Raw genomic sequence first — 15,535 nt, 5'->3', positions numbered from 1 at the left:
ACCTGAAGAGCCTTTAAACTGTGGGCATTCCTTTTTAATATGCCCTTCTCTTCCACAAATAAAACAACGTTTTTCTCTTAAGTCTTTGTCGTCTTGTCTCTTCCATTTTTCCACTGGTGGCCTGAGAATTTTCTCTCTCCCCAGGTCAACAGCTGCTCTCACTGGCTTGGCTTTCTGAAGTGTGCACTGCATGGGCTTATCTTCTTTTGTTGATACCTCCCTCTCTGTGTACTTGTTTTGAATTTCTTTGTCTTCTTTGCTTCTTTTCTCTTTGTTCTCGGGGTATCTTTGGTTCAGTGTATCTTCCTGATCTCGCCGTCGCCTCACTCTGTAGAAGATATAATATTAGTAGGAAAAATCTGAACAAAAACCTAAATAAATTCCTAAGACCACTTCAGGTTTAGGAGACAACCAGATATAGGCGGCATCAGAGGGAAAAACAAGAATTTAACAATTTAAGTTCATCTTCTCTATTAAGAAGCAACCTCAGGGCTTAAGGGTGTAGTTTTTTTCATTTTCACAAGTACTCCAGTGCTATAAAACCAGTTTTTGCAACTAGTGGAACTCCTTAATATAATACCTACTCTGATACTGATGCAATGAAACTCAAATTATCCTTGGAGTGATTTCTTAAACCTTTCTGGCCCATGAGCATTCTTTACCAGCACTGGAAACTTGAGACATGAAACTTTAGGTTCACAAGGAAACAATGGTTATAAGGAGATTTATGTTCTTAAACTGTCAAAATTATTTCTTCCTTGACCTACATGATCAGTGACTATTATCTGAATAAAAATAAAGTACTAAATAAGAGCCTTGAATTCCAGATGGTGACTTATTCTAAGTGGCAAGTTTTTAAATGAGAATATTATCGTCCAGTTAAAAATACCACCACCACCCCAAAATAAGAATGTGTCCCAAGCAACCTAACCTAACCTAACCTAACCCGCTCTGCCCTCCTGCAATCATTATCGTAAGAAAGCATGGGGCCCAAACTGAGTAGGTCACCATAGCAATTATTAAGTACACCCCAGTTATTGTACACAGAAGTGTAATTGAGATCCTAAAAAAAAAAAAAACCCATTTTACTTTTCATTGACTGAAATGATTCTGAACTCCTCACTGCTGTAAAAGGGAAGAATTTCAGTCTCCTCTTTTGTTCTTATATCCCTGCTGGAGAGTGTGATAACCAGATGATCCAGTGATGACTAGGGCTGTGCCCCAAATCAGGAAAGGTGACGGGGCCTGGAAGACTGTCTCCTGCACGCCCTAGTTAATCCTCGTCATCTGCACTTAAAGCCATGTTTTAAATCACTTCATTTTCATGGTAAAAAAAAGCTCAAATTTATCTGAGAACTGCTGGATTTAATACAAGTTTATTTTGTTACAAGAGAACCTCATTTAAAAACTGGTACAGCAAGAAAACAAAAACAAAACCACCCCTTTTGAATATCTGCTTACCTTCTCCTCATAGGACAGTCCTTCATGAAGTGTCCAATTTTCCCACAAATTCGGCAACATCTATCATTTGGGGCCAGCTCGCCTTCAGTTAGCACATCTGGATCAAAAAAGTACTCCTAGCAGAATATAAATACATAAAAATCTGAACTATTAATATGAGATCCAAACACAAAAACTAACCAATATCAATCAGGAATCCCACTGACATACCAACATCGATATATTAATTTTAATAGTTATTATTATATTGCTTAATTCCAAAATCAAAACCATTAAGAGGTCTAATTCAGGATAGGCTTACCTAAATTCATTTTTGTTTATTACTATTCGTCATGCAGGACACTGTTTAACCATAAAGGTAGCTTGTTCCCTTCCACACTTCTGAACAAAAGCATTACACATCCCTGTGAGTCAGCTTCCTAGGACTTGGGAGAAGCTGAGGCCAGGTACAAAGACTTCATTTTCTCATAAAATGAAAAGGCCAAAACCTAAAAAGAAAGAAGCTATGTGCTGTTGCTTTGTTGTGGCTTCTGAAGGAAAATATCAGAGGAAAGGAAAGACAATGGTCTGGACTCTAGCCTCTTTGCCACCAAAATTAAGGTGGGTACCAGCAGAAGTGGCATCACCTGGGAGCTTGTAGGACATACAGTCTTGGGCCCCACTCCAGACCTCCTGAATCAGAACCTACATTTTAACAAAATCCCCAGGTGATTTGTTTGAACAAGTTTCAAAAGCACTGGTGTAGAAGACCACCACAGCAGTATCTAGCAAAAAATAGATGTAGAGATGTAATCAAATGCTGAACATGCTTATACACCCAATAACTTAAGGTTCACTTAAAAAGTCTTTATTAAGAAAATTAATGCAGGAAAAAAAACCCTTTGTTTTTAACATAAAACTCTCTAGTTCCTAACCCCTTCCCGTTTTCTCTCACTGAAATGAATTTTTATAATGCAGTTTTGTTTTGTTTTTAATGAGTGTGGTTCCATAAAAACCTGATTATTAGGTTATATGAGAACAGACAGATCTTTAGCACAGGCAGCACTGACTCTCTCTTGTCCCATTAAGGGATTTATTACTCTTTGCAAGCAGACTGGAAAAATCTAGACGTCATATGAGGGGGTGGGGGATGTCCTTAGATATGTGCAAACTGGGTTTGCAGAGGCTGGTATGGAGCTGAATGCTTGGTGGAACAGCAGTGCCACCAATGTGTGTTACCGACGAAAAGCAGCAGCAACAAAATTATTAATTTTCCCACCCAAACTCCACTTCCGGCTATCTCTTCCTGTTCTCCTGATAAATGGCTTCAAAACAGGGATGTTTATTAAAAGGTTTTTATCTTGGCTAGACTCACCAAACTTCCAGAGTATTTAGATTACTATTGAAGTAATGTATACAAATTAGCTTAAATGGCTTTTAGAACTGTTTTTTTGTATTTCCAAAACTTACCATTTTTGAGGGGTAGTCCTTTGGAAATCCTTTGACTGGAATACCAAATACTCTTCTCCCATTTATAAATGCTTTCATTATAAAATTTGTCACTAAGGAGAAAAGAGTAAAGGCTCAATTGGAGGGATTAAAAGTAAAAGAGATGGCATTAATATTTATAAATGAAGTAATAACTTACTTTTCCTTGATAATCCAGCTCCAAGATTATGATTCAAATCAAATGGATCTAAGTAAAGAAAATTAATGAAAACATAAAAAGATAATCAAATAGGAAATACCAGTATTCATACATTAAGTGAGGTCTATATAACAAGAAGAAAGTGTTACATACTTTATCATTAATAAAAGTATTAAATGACTGCCTTTTTAATGAGTTTTAAGTCTATAATACAACTAAGTAATATATATATATATATATTCCTAAATATAAGGCAAGTTTTCCCACAAAAGTATCCATCAGAAAAGAGGGTATTGCTTTATATTTGAATCCTTAAAGAGTCCTTCATATTATGAGAAGGTGCTTCATTTTGAACAACAAAATACTGTTTGGAGAAGACGTATTAGTCTGATATTACCTAATCATGCTAGTTTTAGAGGCATATAGAAGTCACAAATATATTTAAAACATTTTAGTACTGAATGCTCCTGCTAATTAACAGCCTTTAAAACATCATTTTAGAAAATAATTTATCATGAAGCTCATAAAACATAAGATAAATGAAAACACACACAGACACACACACCTGTCCCAGTAGCATACCAATGGCTATCTGGATCTCCATTTCCAGTAAAAGCTTTATATAAAGACTCCTGGGACTTCCCTGGTGGTGCAGTGGTTAGGAATCTGCCTGCCAATGCAGGGGACACGGGTTCAATCCCTGGTCCGGGAAGATCCCACATGCTGAGGAGCAACTAAGCCCGTGCACCACAACTACTAAGCCTGTGCTCTACAGCCCGAGAGCCACAACTACTGAAGCCCACGTGCCTATAGCCTATGCTCCGCAATAAGAGAAGCCACTGCAATGAAAAGCCCGTACACCTCAACGAAGAGTAGCCCCCGCTCGCCACAATTAAAGCCTGCATGCGCAACGAAGACCCAATGCAGCCAAAAAAAAGACTCCTGTATGATCTTTTTTTTTAATCAAATGGCTTGTGTTAGAATTTTATTTATTCATTTATTTATTTATTTATTGGCTGTGTTGGGTCTTTGTTGCTGTGCGCAGACTTTCTCTAGTTGTGGCGAGCGGAGGCTACTCTTCGTTTCAGTGCACGGACTTCTCTTTGCGGAGGCTTCTCTTTGTTGCGGAGCATGGGCTCTAGGTGTATGCGCTTCAGTAGCTGTGGCGCATGGGCTTAGTTGCTCCGCGGCATGTGGGATCTTCCCTGACCAGGGCTCAAAACCGTGTCCCCTGCATTGGCAGGTGGATTCTTAACCACTGCGCCACCAGGGAAGTCCCTCCCACATGATCTGAAATGTCTGCATCTCAAATATCTTAGATAGGTATATAAACATGATGTATCTGAAATATTATTTGTTAGATGATCCAAAAAGTGGTAGAAATGATGAAAAAAATGCTGATGTCAAAGATGTATGTGAGATCTGAATAAACTGGTTCATGAAATAAATTCAGGTAAAGCACTATTTCTAAGTCAAAATACTATTTTATATTGGATTTAAAATAAAAATATACAGAATAATTCACAATTTAAACATTATGTATAGATATTTAATTATTTCCAATAAATGTCCAGAAACATATTCAAGAAAGCGAAGGAAAAAATAAACCCAAAACCTTTTTTGGGGATCATCTCATTAAGAAAATGGAGGATGTATATGGTACATACAAAAGGAGTAAAGGGGGCTTCCCTGGTGGCACAGTGGTTGAGAGTCCGCCTGCCGATGCAGGGGACACGGGTTTGTGCCCCGGTCAGGAAGGATCCCACATGCCACGGAGTGGCTGGGCCCGTGAGCCATGGCCGCTGAGCCTGCGCGTCCGGAGCCTGTTCTCCGCAACGGGAGAGGCCACAACAGTGAGAGGCCCGCGTACCGCAAAAAAAAAAGAAAAAAAAAGAGTAACGAAGTAAAAAGAGGCATTCCTTCTGGTTGTCTGTTGTGCTTCTAATGTATAATAACTGGGGTATACCATTTGGGATTTAGACCCACTAAGAGTTTACTGGCGTATAGGACCCTTTACTCAGTATAACCCTGTACTAATAACTGCTATGAGAAGGTTACCTTTCTAGTAGATTTGGTCATGCTTTCTTCTGGTGATTTTTATGTGTGTGCTATGTGGAAGTATTTTTGGTTGTTTGCTTGGTGTAGCAGAGATACTACGATATTAGCTATCATACAGACACTACAAACTACCACCACTGAAATTTCTCAGTTCTAGAATAACTAGTTAAAAGTCTTCCTTCTAATATAGCCTATTACTAATGGCTCATTTGTAAATAATGTAAAGTTAAAAGCAAAAGATAATGAGGCTTCAAAAAATTAAGAAAAAAATATTAATAATTGGCAGACCATAAGAACCCACTCTAATAGCGGAAAGGTTTAAGACAAAGTTCTATGTTTTTGACATATCAGATACCAAAAAGTTAAAACTGTATCTATAACTCATTGTCATCTGAATTTAATTTTACAAATGTTCACAGTATTTTAATACTGTCAATAAGCAGAAGTAATGATAAAAGCATAACCTAAAGTAATACATTATTTAGGTGATATGATTATATTAAAAATAAATTTAAAAAGACCCAAATCAACAAAATATTTAAGCCATTTCTCAATTCATTTTTAAACATTTAAACTCCATTTTGTCTTTAAAATTAAAAATCCCACAAATTTATCATTTGTGGAATGTGTGGAATTCCACATTTATCATATGTGGAATCTAAAAAATAAAACAAACAAATGAATGTAATGAAACAGAAACAGACTCACAGATATAGAGAACAAACTAGTGGTTACCAGTAGGGAAAGGGAAATGGGGAGGGGCGAGATAGGGGTATGGGATTAAGAGACACAAACTACTACATATCAAATAGATAAGCAACAAGAATATACTGTACAGCACAGGGAATATAGCCAATATTTTATAATAACTTTAAATGGAGAATAATCTATAAAAATATCGAATCACTATTTTATACACAGGAAGCTAATATAATATTGTAAAACAAGTACACAACAATAAAAAAAAACCAGTACTGAGCAACCACTGAAAATAATTTGGTGAATATATAAATATATATATAGTTAATAAAAAATCTACAAAGATAGAAACAAAAATCTCCCAAAGTGGAAATAAACAATCAAATATCAATACAAACACAATGGCCCACGGATCTTAGCATTCAAGGAAGGCTTCAGCACAGGCGAAATAAATGGCAAATTTTATATCTAACTACTTATAGGTAAACTTCTCCATCAATAAACAGCAAATAAGGACCTTGAAAACTGACTTTCGGAGGTACTCTTCAAACCCTCACTTAGGAAGGTTTTAAAAGTCCCACTATTTTGAAGCTGGCTTACCTCTATAGCAACCTTATTCTCCAGTACCTGTTAAACACAGGTAAAGGGCTTGTCATGGTGAACAAAGACTTTTGGATTTGTGAGAGACCCCATGGGAGGGCATCAGCCATTTAAAAATAAATCTTTAAGTTGGAAACAGACAAGTCTGCCTGATGTGGACAGTAACGGGATGGCTGCAAGGCGCACCCCGATCAGTGGCTCATGGCTGCTCTGGGAGAGCTCTGCAAGGATGAAGAACACCCTCACAGTTCAATCTCTATATTCTATTCAGTTTTAAGTTTGATTTTATTTGTACCTTCAATAACAATGTATTTTGATGTCCACTGTTTCTTAAAAGTTGTAAGCAGACTTTTTCTCCTGATGCTAATAACATGTTCTTTAAAATCAAATTCCTCTGTGTAGAAACGAAGAAGTCCCAACCATAGCTGCCCAACAGATTCTGTATTTTTTCCATATTCTGGCCAATAGGTGGGCTAGAAATAGAAGGAACAAGAGATATCATGCTCTATAGTAAAGTGTTAATATCAATAGTCATTTGTATCTTAGGGAGTAAATCTGGGTTTATTTTAATTAACTAGAGTTTAAATACATAAAAATATAATTATATAACTTTTCTTTTATATTTTAAAATATCATTTACATGAGTTTATTAATCTCTACCCTATGACTTGGAGACAGAAAGAGCTCAGGGTTTTAAATGCCAAACCTCAGAATGCATGTTTGTGGAAGAATCTGGAAATAAATTTTAAGAGCCTTGGTGACACCTGGTTATTATATCTCTGTAACTGAGAGTCCTTCCAAACTCTCTGTAGGAAACCATAGAGCAAATATTTGTTCATTTGGAATAAATTTCTTGACCATTTGGAATTATTGGGCATTAAAGAAATCCTGGATATAGTCCCTAGAAACTCACCTGGCTTAAAAAAAATGTTTTCAACTTCAAAGGAATCATCTGTATGTGCTATTTTTTTTTTACTGTCATAATATAAATAAATATTACAAGTGATAATATAGTTGTTGACCATCTACACTACAGCATAGGATAGGTAACTTTCAGTCAAGGATGTAAAAATTCTTTACTATTAAAATACGTACCAGTTCATCTATTTGATCAAAAAAATAAATATTCCAGCCATCAACAAATATTTCAGGTTTCTTTTCACCTTTGTATATCTGAAATTAATTTTTAAACTATTAGTATGGATTACAAACTTAATGCATTGATACAAAAACTTGTAGGAAAATAGTAAAAATTTTAACTACAGAACCACAGAATTTTAGAGAAGGAAGAGGGCTCAAAGATCACCCAGCTCTACAGATGAGAAATACAATTTCTTTTACTAATACCTCTTGAAGGACAGGAATGACTGGTGGGTTCCTCTGCTGGAGAAAATATAGCACCATAAGCGTGTATGCATATGACGATAAGCTGCCTCTAGAAGCATCGCCAATATCGCACATCTGGGGGGAAGGAAAAGGAGGAACAAAGGAAAGACCACCAATGTCTTCTGCTACACTTGCATCTATTCTATTGTCACTAAGAGTAAGGTGCTTCTACAGGGCACTAATATAAAAATTACATTTTCAAATGCTAAAATATGCCAACAAAACCAAATAAGACCAACCAAATAAATAAATAAATAAATAAATAAAAATCAAAGCAAAACAAACCCCAACAAAGCTGTGGAACTATCAGCCAGAAGCAATATTAGGTTACCACGTAAAATTTAAGCAACAAAATTTTAGCTTGCTGAGTAGGGCTTCTCAAATAGTTAAAAGAAGCATTTGACATGGCTATGGTTCTTTAAAAATACACACTTATCTTTTCTTTTTCTTTTTTTAATTGAAGTATAGTTGATTTACAATATTATATTAGTTCCAGGTGTACAACATAGTGATACAATATTTTTATAGACTATAGTCCGTTTAAAGTTATAACAAAGTAGGGAATTCCTTGGAGGTCCAATGGTCAGGACTCTGCACTCTCATTGACGAGGGCCTGGGTTCAATCCCTGGTCAGGGAACTAAAATCCCACAAGACGTGCAGTGAGGCCAAAAAAATTTTTGCAAAATAATGGCCATATTCTCTGTGCTGTACAATATATCCTTGTTGCTTATTTACTTTATACATAGTACTTTGTGTCTCTTAATCCCATAATACCCCTATCGCTCCACTTCCTCTTCCCACTGGTAACGACTAGTTTGTTTTCTATATCACTGAGTCTGTTTCTGTTATGGACTTATGTTTTCAACAAGGTTGAAGATGTAATGAAATTTCCTGATAAATCACAAGAGGAAGCATACTCACCTTTGTAAATACTTTCATGGTATAGCACAAATATTTCACTCTGGGATCAATGGCTGAATAAGCAGATAAGAGCCTTGTGTTATGAAGGGCCTGTTAAAAGGGAAATTACACTATAAGTCTACCAGTTAGAAGAAAAAGTTTTAAGATGGAATATTCTGAAAAGGTTTACACTGTAATTCATTTTAGGATGAAGATATTTAGGCTGAAACTAATATTTTTCCCCTGAAGACAAACTTCATTAACTTACTAGATAAGAATTATAAGTGACATCTGATCTCAGGCCTCCTTAGTCTAAACATTCCTAGAAAATACAGGCTATTAAAATAATCAGTTCCATTTAAGTCAATGTAAGATCTGCACCCCCCACTCCCTGCCCATTATTCAAATTAAATGTCCTTATGGGCCAGAGAGGTCCCATAAAGCCCTGAAATAAACCAGGTATGAGACCAAAGACACACACACACACACACACACAAACACACACACACACATACACGCTCCAAAATTAAAACAAAGTTCAAGCCAAACAAAAAGCACTTGCCACTCTGACTTCATTTTAAATGAATACTAATATTAACTCAATTCTATGTTATATCCCCAGCCTCAGAACACTGCCAGGCACTTAGCAAGCACTCATAAATAACTACTGAAGAATGAACTGGATGAAATGAATGGCTTAATTTTACTGAACGATTGTGTAAATTAAGAGATACTTGCTCCCCTTCATCTCCATAAAGAAAAAGTCTAAAGAAAATCTTACCAATGTGTTATACAAACTGATGTCCACTTCCAGACCACTTCTCAAATGGAAGAACTTTACAATTGGCACCTTTGCTGTTGTAATAGGCAAGATGTTTCTCAGCCCTAGGTTGGGAAATAAGATAGTGTCATTAAATACAGCAGCAGGGGATATAAGTTGCTCTTATGTTAATGTGAGTCACTAAGACTAGTCAAAGAATTCTCTGTTATTAACAAACATTGTGGGAAGACTCTTCTGGCAAAGTTTACATTTGTTAAACACATCAATATCTGAAGTACAAGAATGAACAAGGCAGCCACTGCTCTTCAGGAACTCAATGGATCATGTGCATGTGTATAGGGCTGTCAGTCTGATAAACATCACAAAAGAGGAAACTACTACAGAATCTGGACTATGTGGGCCCTACCTATTCTCTCCATATGACTACACGTATAATATGGAGAAAAGCCCATAGGGGTAATCATCAGAATCTTCAAAACAAAAATTACTCATCCTGGAGCTAGAAGCTATGTCAGTAAAAGAAAGGAATCAACTTCAACAGAGAAGTAAATTGCTTGAGCTAGGCTTTGAAAAAGAACAGGCAAAAAAAGAGAAGGCTGATGGGATTTACCAGGCAAGGAAAACTGCACAGGGGAAGGGTAGATGCCTGAAGCAGAACGGCATGTTCAGGGAACTTCCATGGAATCGTTCAGGCTACAGAGTGGACTTGAGGGAAAGAAATAATGAGTAATAGGAGATGTGGTAAAAACTGGGAGGAGTCCAAATAGGGAACATATACATCCTTAGAGGCAAAGAAATGCCAATGCACTGGTGTAAGTTGGGGAGAATCACTGACCACATCTATTTAGACAAGGTCCCTGGCAATGGATAGACTGGAGGCACCCAGAAGAGAGACTAAGTGACCATTATAAAAACTGACCCAGGGCTTCCCTGGTGGCGCAGTGGTTGAGAGTCCGCCTGCCGATGCAGGGGACACGGGTTTGTGCCCCGGTCCGGGAAGATCCCACATGCTGCGGAGCGGCTGGGCCCGTGAGCCATGGCCGCTGAGCCTGCGCGTCCGGAGCCTGTGCTCCGCAACGGGAGAGGCCACAACAGTGAGAGGCCCGCGTACTGCAAAAAAAAACCAAAAAACAAAAAACAAAAAAACTGACCTGGTAGAGAAGCTGTAAGACATGTGTGAGAGCATCCATAACTGGATGGGTTGGGGAAGTAGAAGTAGGGGTGATAAGGAAGAAGGAGGACTGTAACAGTTAAGACCATTTCCTGAGTACCTAGATTCCTTTACAAACATTACCTCCTAAGACCATTCACCCTTACCCAAAAGATGAGGAAACAGAGATCCTGAGAAATGAACGTGCTTAGGAATGTGCAGTTGGTGAACTGTGGAGCTGGGATTCAAATCTAGGTATGACTGAATCTACTGAACCTAGTCTAGGACAGGCTAATTATCACTTCATTCATTTTGGTGATTCCAAGGAAGCCAATGTCAATAAGCAAGAAAGAAGATTCAGAAGGACGAGCCAGTAGTGGTGGCTGTAGCAGAAGGGAGGCAGTAAAGAGAAAGATGAGCTCAGCCTGAGATGTTGGGGTTTGAGCTCCTTCTGAGAGAGTTAAGTGGTGATGGCTAGAGGGCAGAAACCTAGCGGTCTGGAATATAGAAAAAAAAGTACACAGATGAAAGAAATTTCAGCAAAAAAGGTCTGTGTGGGAGATAGAAGTCTAACACACTGATAGGGAGGAGAGGCAAGGAAGCTCGTACTTACTGAACACTTTGTGTTATGTCAGGCCATGTAGTTTAATGTATTGCCTTGCTTAATCTTAAATGCTATTTCTGTTGTTCCTGCTTTATAGATGAGAAACTGAGTGCTCATAATGAAGTTGAGTGACTTTTGGGGTCACACAGCCAGAAAGCAGGGACCCAAGATTTAAAACTAGAGAGTCTGATTCTAGAAGCCCCATTAATTACTTTGCTATACTGGCTCTAAATTAGATATCCTTTTTCTCAATCTCCTTCCCATTCTAGAATTTGACCCTGCTAACCACTTCTAAGCCTGTTCTCTAGGATTTATTCATAGCACATCATCCTGGTTCCTATTTTACCATTCCAATAGCTCTTTTTTCAGTGTCCTTCCCTAATTTCTACACTCAAGAATTAAAGCTTGGTCCTCAACTTCTCTCAAATGATCCATGGAATTCTGTTTTATTCTTGGCTTCTGTCTCTCTTTCTTCCTTCAAGCATTTCAATACAAAACTGTTTCATTTTGTTCTTCAATCCTAACTGACAACTCCATATTTCTAACTGCTTGCTGTACTGTTAACTCTCGGAGATTATAGCTTCATGGCACGCTGGTGTTCTCTGCAAACATTCTCATTTCTCAAATACCCAGACATCAGCCTGAACCCTTATTTCCTACTTGTAGGTTCCAATTATAGGAAATTTCCCTTTGGAATCTCTCATATTCTTTTCCTTTTAGGATCACTGGCATCTGGTTAAGGTCCTTCTGCCCTGTCACTTAGATTATATCTTCCCTAAGAGTATATCAGCTCCCTAAAAAAGTTTAAGTTTTGCTTTTATGGGGTTTGTCCCCTCTGAAGAAAGTTCAGTGGCTTCCAAATATCTACAGACTTTACCTTATCTCCTAATAGTTCCCACTTGAAATTCCTCTCAAAATGTACCAATCTTCTCACTGTCCTAAAAAATATATTACAGTGATTCTCGCACTCACATCCATGCATCTAAAAATGACTTCTCTTCCTATCCTCTTCAAATCATGTTCATCATCACCTGAGATCAGAAAAAGCCCATCTCTTCCATGAACCTCCCCTACCCAACTCTTTTCCCAGAATCTCTCTCTCTTCAGAAGTTATTTAATACTTGCTGTAGTTTCTACAACTCATTTTAATAAATGAATACTACCACACATTGTTACACAGCCTGTGAGATTATCTTATGTTTGAGATCTGAAAGCTGTCAAAGACCTATACAGACTTATTTTTCTACCATCCCTAAGTGCCCAACACAGTGCTGAGCACATAACAGGTACCCAATAAAATACATGGGGAGACTGCTTTCCTAATCATAGTCCTGTAGCTATTATTCCATTTTTGTTCCATGCAATCTGCATTACATTGTAATCTGTATGTAAAAGTCATTTCTAGTCTAAAAATGACCTATTTTTAACATGGTTCATTCTTAGGTATTCTTAGGTATTTAGGGGAAAGGGACGTGATGTTTGCAGCTTAATCTCATATGGTACAGAAAAAAATTGTGAGCAAGCAAGAGATAGAATGATCAATAAAATGTGGTAAAATGTTAACAACTGGTGGATTTGAATGAAGGATAGACAGAGTTCTTTATACAATTTTTGCTGCTTTCCTTTAACTTTGAAATTATTTCAAAATCAAAAGTCAAAACCTAGCTCAGTACTAAATAATAGTCACGGAAGCTTAGCAATTTAGTTTCTTTGCATAATCTTCAAAAATAAAAATAAAAAAGCATATGATCTTTAGAGGTAAAATTCCCAAAATGCTTGTTTCAATGACCAAAAAAATCATATCAAAACATATTAAAAAAATACTGATGCGCTAGGTTTTCATTAGGAGTAAATCAAAATTAAGTTTTTTTCCCCCGTTACTTAAATAACACAGTATCCTCTTTAAACTCCTGGAAATAAAAAATGCAACAGGGACTTCCCTGGTGGCGCAGTGGTTAAGTATCTGCCTGCCAATGCAGGGTACACGGGTTCAAGCCCTGGTCTGGGAAGATCCCAAATGCCGCGGAGCAGCTAAGCCCATGTGCCACAACTACTGAGCCCGCGTGCTGCAACTACTGAAGCCCGCACACCTACAGCCCGTGCTCTGCAACAAGAGAAGCCACCACAATGAGAAGCAGCACGTGCACCGCAACAAAGAGTAGCCCCCGCGTGCAGCTACGAAGACCCAACGCAGCCAAAAATAAATAAAATATAAATAAATTTATTTAAAAAAAGAATGCAACAAAAAGGGGCATTCCGGGTGCATATTTATGTGTATGTATGTATGTATGTGTGCATGCCCACGCTGTGAATTTAGGTCTACTCTTTTTTTTTTTTTTGCGGTACGCGGGCCTCTCACTGTTGTGGCCTCTCCCGTTGCTGAGCACAGGCTCCGGACGCGCAGGCTCAGCGGCCATGGCTCACAGGCCCAGCCGCTCCGCGGCATGTGGGATCTTCCCAGACCGGGGCATGAACCCGTGTCCCCTGCATCGGCAGACGGACTCTCAACCACTGCGCCACCAGGGAAGCCCTAGGTCTACTCTTGACTAAGATATAAGAAAGCTTTCCATGGATGGTGCACGGATTTTAAGTTCCACAAAGGCAACGACAATATCTTGCTCACTTTCATTTTCAACTCTTAGCACAGAAGTTGGATGAACCACAGTTTAAAAGAAGACTCTCACTGTTAACAGCATCCATAGCTGCCTCTGACAAAGAGAGGCAGGAGAATGTGCTAATGGCATTTCAGCTCTGTGCACAATTTACAGAATCTGTACATTTTACAGCTGTAAATACTTGTTCAGGGTCACACACAGCTAAACAGCTGTAAGTACAATCCATCACCCTAGTCCGTGGTGCTTCCCACTATACTTCACATCACTGCGAGCAGCCCCTACACTTTGATTTACACAATGCTGATAAGGCAAAGCGATTCCCAAAATTTCCTGCGTGGTATATACTTTGTCTTGAAATAAAACTGACTGAGGCAAAAACATGCACACACATATTATAACCAATTCCTCAGTTTTTCATACTTAATCACATAAGATTTTTTTAAAGACACCAATACCATAAATGTTATGTGAGCCACTACACTGTTTCGTTGGCATTCATAAATTCTAAGTATGCAAAACACTAATAAAAAAGACAAAAATATTTTTTAGAAAAAGCTTACAGAGGTACCTGAATGTTTTTTGAGGACTCTTGCCAATTCTTCAATAGTTCTTACACAGTCCAACCCCTGCAAGAAAAATGGCACAAACAAACAAACAAAAAGGCACAAACTACTGAATCAGAAATGGAGGACAGGTTCCTAACCTTGTTATAGTTTCCATTTCCTCCAGAAATAACAAAATTAACTTCAAATTATTCTACATACATTTTTCCCTTTTAGGTGAGCGTTAATCCTCATTCATAGGAATATCCTAAGGATGTGGAAACCCTCATTGGGTTGCTCTTGGAGGCACAAGAAAGGCTGAAATCAGTGTCTCCAGAAAAGTCTCTGAACCAGCCAGGATCTCCATATTTCCCTGCTATGTAATTATGTCACTCAGAAGTACTCTCTATGTGACAGAATTAATAAGAGGGAGCTTCTGTGGCCCGTCTTATTCATTCTGGGTAGACCTTCATTATACTTTAATTAAGAGCTGATGAAATGCTGTGGAGAGTAATTAAGCTCAGATTATTTCTCCACAGAACTAGTAAAAAATATAATGCACAAAAAGAAAGTCATACAGGAAATATGAATAATATTTCAAATATTTAAAAACATTTGGGCTGAAACATTAAGTCCTTCTGATGGCTATATACTTCCCAGAATATATTTGGAATTTAATTTAAAAATGCCCTCAAGACTAGTTTATTAATCATGTAAAAATTCAATCCACATTACAGGAAAACCCGAACGAACTTTTTGGCCACCCGATATAATCAGGTCATTCCATATATTGGACCCAATCTTGCTTAGCCACCTATTCACCATAGTCATGCTAGATAACTTTTGACTATTTTCCCAAGTCAGATACATCCTCAAAGGATAAAAACCTGAAACTCAAAAAAGGCATAAAAAGATCCTGAGCAACAGCAGCAATCACTCCTTTGGATATACAGCATTTGGACTGTTACAAATAAAAAATTCAGTACTTCTCAGACTTTACACCTTTTCAAAAGTATTTTACATTTTATAAATGCCTTCATATCCATGAGGGCTGGCAAACCTTTTCTGCTTTGTGGACCATGTGGCCTGTTGCAAGGACTCAACTGGTGAA

General features: G+C 37.8%; 1 protein-coding gene across 13 annotated transcripts in view; it reads right to left on the bottom strand.

Annotated features, from left to right (window-relative positions):
- The window catches only part of TUT7 (terminal uridylyl transferase 7), a 67,367-nt gene that overhangs the window by 14,057 nt on the left and 37,775 nt on the right, over nt 1-15,535 (bottom strand). For all 13 annotated transcript variants that reach the window (XM_027094221.1, XM_027094227.1, XM_027094220.1 and 10 more), the window contains exons 17-26: nt 14,451-14,508; nt 9,514-9,617; nt 8,754-8,843; nt 7,793-7,906; nt 7,541-7,618; nt 6,741-6,918; nt 3,089-3,136; nt 2,911-3,002; nt 1,462-1,577; nt 3-328 (exon numbers count right to left, since the gene is read on the bottom strand). In XM_027094221.1, coding sequence (XP_026950022.1) covers nt 3-328; nt 1,462-1,577; nt 2,911-3,002; nt 3,089-3,136; nt 6,741-6,918; nt 7,541-7,618; nt 7,793-7,906; nt 8,754-8,843; nt 9,514-9,617; nt 14,451-14,508 — 1,204 coding nt within the window. The remainder of the gene's footprint in view (nt 1-2; nt 329-1,461; nt 1,578-2,910; nt 3,003-3,088; nt 3,137-6,740; nt 6,919-7,540; nt 7,619-7,792; nt 7,907-8,753; nt 8,844-9,513; nt 9,618-14,450; nt 14,509-15,535) is intronic.

This window comes from Aethalodelphis obliquidens, unplaced genomic scaffold (assembly GCF_003676395.1).
Source record: "Aethalodelphis obliquidens isolate GAN/ISIS:26980383/991018 unplaced genomic scaffold, ASM367639v1 scaffold88, whole genome shotgun sequence".
Classification (NCBI taxonomy): Eukaryota; Metazoa; Chordata; class Mammalia; order Artiodactyla; family Delphinidae; genus Aethalodelphis; species Aethalodelphis obliquidens.
The sequence above is the reverse complement of the archived record's forward strand: the minus strand, read 5'-3'. Positions and strand labels throughout refer to the sequence as shown.